Below are 7,533 nucleotides of genomic sequence, written 5' to 3' on the forward strand. Positions count from 1 at the left end.
TGGGGAAGCAACTCCCCTATTGTAAGTGATAAGTGGAAGATAGTATAGCTTAGCTTGGCATTAGGTGGGGATGCCCTAGGTCAGGAGCGAAGTTGGGAGCCTGACTCCCAGGGGTGGCTTTTGATCACAGCACTTTCCTTCTGGTTGGCAGATTGGCTGCAGGCAAACACTTTGTCCAGGTGACCACCAAGCAATGGTTAGTAGCATCTTGGGGCAGGCTAGTCTTGCAGGTGACATTTTTGTAAGCAATTGGAAATTAATTTGGGGTAAATGGTTACTGGCTCCTGCTTGGGTGATAGAGAAGAAGAGAATTTTGATGTTTCGGGACAATGAAACCCAGTGCTATAAGCTCTTAGCGATTGGCCTAGGAAAACTGTAGCCCTTTTTAAGAAGGCAGAATGGTTGCTGGCTTATTGTCTAAGCCAGCTGGCTGAGTCTGCGGGGTAGTCTGTGGTTAGATCAGCCACAGCTACCTCTTTTCTCAAGAATTAGTCTGTGTTTCCCCATGATTATTATTGTGTGATAAAGTTGGGGCCTAGGTGCCATTCGTTCCAATCAGTATGTCTCAGCAGTCTAGTTCTCTATGTGAATAGAATGAAGTCAGAGGTTTGTGCTGATTTACTTTACCCAGTAATACACTGATCAAGTTCACTTCCATTCTTCAAGGCATCGTATTTATCGCTAAGCAAAACTGTAGTGCAGATTATGCTAATACTGCCAGTTTCTAACAGAAGAGTTGAAAGTGGTAGAGGCTGGTGTTTAGCTCATATCTAAGTAACATCAAGCCTCACTCACTGACTATGGCCCCATTATTAGGATTTTTATGCCAGAAGAGGGAGGGATGGATCCTGAACCCTAGTTTGAAAGGCCTTGATTTTTTTCTGCATAATTGCATCGAAGGACAATATCTGGTACATAAAAGGTTCTGAGTACTTCCCCCAATACCTAAGGTCCTTGTGCCTGTAAGAACTGAATACATAAAATATGCAAAGGAGGAGGACTTAATTCATATTTCTGCCTATTGATTTTTAAAGAGTGGTTAGTATATACCACACAGGAAATTGTGAGAAAAACAGATACTTGTAAAGCAATGCTTTGTCCCCAAGGTTCACAGGTTGTTTCCAATTCTGTTTAAAACAAAAAACACTACATGAGAAAATGTGTAGTTCAAAAAAATTTAATGCTGAAACAGACTGCAAGTGTGAAAAGTCTGCTCCAATTAAGGAGTTACTGTACACAAAATAAATAAGTTACAGTTTAAGCAAAAGCACAAGTGGCTTTTTAAAGTGCATTTGTATAAGGCCTTTAGCCTATATTCTCAAAATCCATTGGCTCAATGTAAAAATGCATAAGTCTGCTATGTGTCATTAAAGATGAATATCCCACTGAACTTGGGGAGAGAGAGAGAGAGAGAGAAAGAGGGCTCAGCTAAGAAAAATCCAACCAGCTTCACTGCCTAGAACCAACAGTGTATATCATACAATACTGAATTGATAAAGTGAGCTCCTTCCATGCTTACTACACACACTGGGGCTAAGAGAGAAATGGAAAAGGTTTTGCACTGAGCAGTTACCAAGGACCATCATTCCAACTTGGGACTTGCATCTGAAAAGCAGCAGTAGTGTAACATTTTAAAATTAATCTAGACAATATTTTTCAGGCAGTAAAAAAAAAAAAGTTATTTGTAATGATAAAATACACTTAGACCCTGTGCACAATATTTCTATGTACTAAAATTCTGGTCAAACCCTCGGTAATAATGTAGCAAGTAAAAATAGTGTAGCATTGTTTTTACAGTCATGAAACCCAGTCACAGCCACTCATTTTACACTGACTTTTCAAAACAAGCTCATTTGTGCTTCAGAATACAGGGATAAAATCAAGCTCTACTGAGCAATAAAAATACACATGCTGTCCTTCATCCAATACCAAAAACAAGCATACAGCTGTAAGACTCAAATGGTTATTTCCAGTAAGTAAGCTGGAGTTCAGGGTATTTTTTTTGGTCACCAAACTTAGTTAAGTGATGTGGTTGTACATCAAGCCAATGTGTCCCATTCTAGGAAAGCAAGACTGAAGTTCTGTGGGTTGTTTTCTTTTCAATTACTAAAAGTTTGGTTTTAAAATGAAGATAGATGTTCTACCATTCACTTACTAGAATCACTGAAGGAGCTTATTCAAGCCTCATGCTTGTTTCTCCTTTAAGCAATGGTTTATTTCTACAGCAGTTCAAAAGAACCTCTGAACCATCCTTCTTTCACACTGCCTCAGACTCCATAGTGCCAGTGTTTAACATTCCAAAGTTGGAACTTTACAACAACAACAGGTTGAGAAGATAAAATCCCCACTTAGCTTTACTTTCAGACAGAAGTGACAGTCCTAACTTTAGCAGACAAAGCTTGCTTAAACCTTCTCTTCAGATCCTGCATGTTTGGTGACTTTGGCCTTGGGATAAGAGAGGTTCTTCTTTTCTCAGGGGTGCTAGTTATTTGTTGTTTACTAACTTCTTTACACAGGACATGGAAGGCATTGAAGACATCATTGTAGTTCTCACTGACAGAAACTTCATAAAAAGTGCAACCTAGCATGTTCGCCAGTTGAAGTCCATGCTGTGGCTCCACCTCTTTAATATGTAGGAGATCAGCTTTGTTTGCTACAACAACAACAGGGACTCTGTTTCCTGGGTGTAACTGTCGAACTTGCTGGTGAAGGTGACTAAGTAATTCATAGCTCTTATAATCTGTGATGGAGAAAACAATCACAACAGCATCTGCCCATCGAATGCATCTGTTCAACTGTTCATTACAGTCCAGACTGTGTTCATGAATCTGAGAAAGAGGAGTTGTTGTAAATTAGATGGTTATGACATAAAATTTAAAGTAATCTGACTTTCATTTAAAGCCTGTAATGCTAAATGCATTTTATATTATGATAGATTTGTATTTTGTATTGTAAATAAAGCTATAATTTTATTTTATTTTTGCACCTTCATAAAGTATGTTGATCCAGCTGCAGAAATCTGGAATAAACAACACTAGAGTTTGCCACACTCCAGTGGAAAATTGACCTGAGTAGTTCTGCACGCAGAGAAAGCTTTGTAGTTCCACAGAATGGGAAATTAACTGGCTAGACAGTAAGTCTAGGGAAGCAAAGATATGAGCTGGAAGCATTTAAACCTGGAGAGTTGCCCAGTGCAGAAAGGCAAAATCCAGCATTACTCTTGTCTACACACTCAAACTTTCCATAATACAAGATTAAGTCATAACAAATCTTAATGAATGCAGCCACAATACTACGGTTTTTAGTTTCTATTGTGTACGTTTGTGAAATATTAGAGTTTATTAGGGCTGTAGTAATGACATTTTTCCTTCCAAGTTTTTTTCCAATGCATTTCTTGTTGACACAAAAATAAAATGTTCTTTCTTCATAGCTAGTGTTCTTAACACATTAGCATGTAAATCCGTTCTGGATAAATCAGCCTTCCCATACAAGATTGCTTGTATCTCCAAGAGTACAAAAGATTAATTGAAATAGTGGGTTGTTTACTTTTACTGTCAATGCACTATATACCTGCACTAGATAGAGCTTTCACTGTTTATAAACGAGGTTACCAGTTCCCCCATTCAAAACACTGGATACTAAAATGGATAGTGAACCATTTTCTATAAAGATTGATAAGTGGTAGAATAGCTCATCTGGCAAAAGACAAAGACTGAAGCTTATTTTACTATTTTAAGAGATATATGGATGTGTAGCTCACCTGAACGCCTGGTGTATCTTGCACTTGAATAGCAAGCATCTCTCCATCTATTTGGATCTGCCTGCTATAAAGGTTACCTAACAACAACATCATTTTGTTACAAATACACTCACAGCTATATGAACAGACACAAAAATTGCCTGAAGGGATGGTATGTACGACAGCACTTAAGAGCACAGGACAGTAAAAGTGTTTTATCGCTAACCACTCAATTTATAAACTGTAAGCAACTACAATAAGAGACTGACAACTTTAATATAATGACAGAGAGAAGGTTGTAGTGGTTTGTGGTTATCAGAACCCACAGGAGTTAGTTTTGCATTGACTTGCTTGCAAGTTTTCAGTTTAATTTTATAAAAGACTTGGAGCTCATTACACCTTTCAAGAGAACTGGACAATTTTAATTATCGGCAAAGACAAACCAACTTTTATTATAGGAAATCAGTTGCTTTGACAATTAGGGGTTCTGCACTTGAGCAAATATTTTCTCTTTGAAATGTTTTTGGATTGGATGCATTTCGAGTCTATATAGTCTTGAGATGTTTAAAGTCACATATCCCTACAACAACAGCAATGTCTGATTGGTTTGTGATGTCATTAGAAACACTTGGATATATTCCCTTATTTCTATAGTATTACCTGGATCTACACTTTTTTTTTTAATGTTTCCATCTGTCACTCATACCTCTTACCTAGTTTGGCTAAGTTTGTTTGCTTGTCTGTCTTCCCTGGATCATTTACTTTTAAAATCAAAAGAAAAAATGAGAACAGGTCCAGTGGTGTTGGAACAGTTTTTATAGTGGAGGTGCTGAAAGCCATCGAACAAAACTGTAAACCCTGTAGAGGATGGAAACCATCTTAAGCAGGGGGGTGTCAGCAACCCCAGTTCCAGCACCCCGAAAGGGGCAAAGAATGAGGCTGGATTTCCCCCAACATCACTCAGCTGGGACAACATTGAACAAGCTAAAGTAGGTGCCTTATGGGTTTAACAAGTCAAATTTCAGATCAAACGCTCTTTGTGAAAGGCCTCTATCCCCATCACAATACCAGGAGGAATGGATGCTCCTAGTTCGCTGCTTTTAGCCAGAATTCAGCATACCACAGTGCAAGAATACGGTTTGCTTCCCTGATAAACTGATGCGTGGCCCCTGACCGTGACAGTTAGCCAGGCAGATTCGGTGGTTATTGGGGGCAGGGGTATTAGATTGTCACTGTTTACTGCACAAATTACATTTTCTAAGTGGAATCCACCTCCTGACGTGCTCGGGGGAGCCTGCAAGGGGGCGTTTATCCTGTATCAATGTACCACCGCGCAGCCTGAGGCTGTGCCCTAGACTCAAGGCGCCCAGCCACTTCCCCCTTACCTGCGTTTCTCTCGTAGTCTCCGATGAAGCGTTTTGTGAGGAATCGCACCACCAGGGCTGCAATGGACCCAAGGAAAAGCCGGTTACAACCTCTCCTCGTGGGATGCGTGCGCACAAAGCCCCCTCCCGCAGCCCGGGGGCTCGTAGGGGGCTGGGAGAGGGTCAGTGACGGCGGCACCCCAGTTTGCGGGAGGTGACAGGGGAGTGGGGCAGGCGAGGCACGGGTCTCGCCGATCGCCCGGCCCTCTGGCTGCGCCTGGCCTCTGGCCCCGCCGACCCCCCGAAGCGATCGCGCCCCGCCAGCGCTAAGAGGCGCGCCGGGCGGGCAGCACTCACCGGTTTTGCCCACGCCGCTGGCTCCCACCACCGCGATCTTGATGAGGCGGGGGCGGCCGGAGGAGCCCCCGCTGCAGCCGTCTCCGCTGGCGCTGCCGGCCTGGGGGTACTCGGCGATGGTGCACATGTTCTGGACAAGGCGCATCGCAGCTGCCCCGGGAGCAGAGCAGCAGGCGGCGGGGAGCGGGCGCTGCAGCGGCACGGAGGGAGGTCGCCGGGGGCTCGCTGCTGCTGGCGGGGCGTGGGGGCGACAGGACCCGCTGTGTCCGCGCTTGGAGCGGCCTGGCGCGTCTCTCGCTCGCTCTGTCCCGCCGCTCTCTGAGCTGCCGCCGCTGTCCCGGCTCTTTTCTCTCCCCGGCTACAAACCCCGCCCCGCCTCCTCCGGCCGCCACTCACAGCCCCCGAGCCGCCCGCCCCCGCCCCTGCAGCGCCGCGGCTCCGCCGCTAGCTGGCTCGCTGCTGGCCGCCGCCGAGCGGGACCGGCTCCTGCTCCAGCCGCCAGCACTGTGAATGCGGGGGGGGCTACTTTTGAAGTTAGTGCTGATGACGCCTTATCATAGAATATCAGGGTTGGAAGGGACCTCAGAAGGTCATCTAGTCCAACCCCCTGCCCAGAGCAGGACCAATCCCCAACTAACTCATCCCAGCCAGGACTTTGTCAAGCCTGACCTTAAAAATGTCAAAAGAAGGAGATTCTACCACCTCCCTAGGTAACGCATTCCAGTGTTTCACCACCCGCCTAGTGAAACAGTTTTTCCTAATATCCAACCTAAGCCTCCCCCACTGCAACTTGAGACCATTACTCCTCGTTCTGTCATCTGCTACCACTGAGAACAGTCTAGATCCATCCTCTTTGGAACCCGCTTTCAGGTAGTTGAAAGCAGCTATCAAATCCCCCCTCATTCTTCTCTTCCACAGACTAAACATCCCCAGTTCCCTCAGCCTCTCCTCATAAGTCATGTGTTCCAGTCCCCTAATCATTTTTGTTGCCCTCCGCTGGACTCTCTCCAATTTTTCCACATCCTTCTTGTAGTGTGGGGCCCAAAACTGGACACAGTACTCCAGATGAGGCCTCACCAATGTTGAATAGCGAGGAACGATCACATCCCTCAATCTGCCGGCAATGCCCCTACTTATACATCCCAAAATGCCATTGGCGTTCTTGGCAACAAGGGCACACTGTTGACTCATATCCAGCTTCTCATCCACTGTCACCCCTAGGTCCTTTTCTGCAGAACTGCTGCCGAGCCATTCGGTCCCTAATCTGTAATGGGATTCTTCCTTCCTAAGTGCAGGACTCTGTACTTGTCCTTGTTGAACCTCATCAGATTTCTTTTGGCCCAATCCTCTAACTTGTCTATGTCCCTCTGTATCCTATCCCTACCCTTCAGCACATCTACCTCTCCTCCCAGTTTAGTGTCATCTGCAAACTTGCTGAGGGTGCAATCCACGCCATCCTCCAGATCATTTATGAAGATATTGAACAAAACCGGCCCCAGGACCAGCCCTTGGGGCACTCCGCTTGATACTGACTGCCAACTAGACATGGAGCCATTGATCACTACCCGTTGAGCCCGACAATCTAGCCAGCTTTCTATCTACCTTATAGTCTATTCATCCAGCCCATACTTCTTTAAATTGCTGGCAACAGTACTGTGGAAGACGGTATCAAAAGCTTTGCTAAAGTCAAGGAACAACACATCCACTGCTTTCCCCTCATCCACAGAGCCAGTTATCTCATCATAGAAGGCAATTAGATTAGTCAGGCATGACTTGCTCTTGGTGAATCCATGCTCACTATTCCTGATCATTTTCCTCTCCTCTAAGTGCTTCAGAATGGATTCCTTGAGGACCTGGGTGAGGCTGACTGGCCTGTAGTTCCCTGGATCCTCCTTCTTCCCTTTTTTAAAGATGGGCACTACTTTAGCCTTTTTCCAGTTGCCCGGGACCTCCCCCAGTCGCCATGAGTTTTCAAAGATAATGGCCAACGGCTCTGCCATCACATCCACCAACTCCTTTAGCACTCTCGGATGCAACTCGTCCGGCCCCATGGACTTGTGCATGTCCAGCTTT

The 7,533-nt window shown here is 44.9% G+C and overlaps 1 protein-coding gene across 1 annotated transcript; it reads right to left on the reverse strand.

The window, feature by feature from the left end:
• Window positions 1-1,161: 1,161 nt before the first annotated feature.
• On the reverse strand, window positions 1,162-5,737 carry RASL11B (RAS like family 11 member B). Its single transcript, XM_084626276.1, has 4 exons — window positions 5,461-5,737; window positions 5,125-5,181; window positions 3,761-3,837; window positions 1,162-2,828 (listed from the first exon to the last, which is right to left on the reverse strand). The coding sequence occupies exons 1-4, from the start codon at window positions 5,603-5,605 to the stop codon at window positions 2,361-2,363; spliced, it is 747 nt and encodes a 248-aa protein (XP_084482402.1). The 5' UTR covers window positions 5,606-5,737; the 3' UTR covers window positions 1,162-2,360.
• Window positions 5,738-7,533: the final 1,796 nt, after the last annotated feature.

The sequence above is a fragment of the Lepidochelys olivacea genome, assembly GCF_965140295.1.
Source record: "Lepidochelys olivacea isolate rLepOli2 genome assembly, chromosome: 4".
Lineage (NCBI taxonomy): Eukaryota > Metazoa > Chordata > Testudines > Cheloniidae > Lepidochelys > Lepidochelys olivacea.

Bases quoted from the DNA above. Each gene is read 5' to 3' on its own strand.
- RASL11B (XM_084626276.1), bottom strand. From the start codon at position 5,605: ATGCGCCTTGTCCAGAACATGTGCACCATCGCCGAGTACCCCCAGGCC. The intron at 3,838-5,124 runs GTAAGGGGGAAG...TGTTGTTGTTAG, and splicing joins AGACTACGAGAGAAACGCAG to GTAACCTTTATAGCAGGCAG. The intron at 2,829-3,760 runs GTGAGCTACACA...CCTCTTTCTCAG, and splicing joins AAGATACACCAGGCGTTCAG to ATTCATGAACACAGTCTGGA.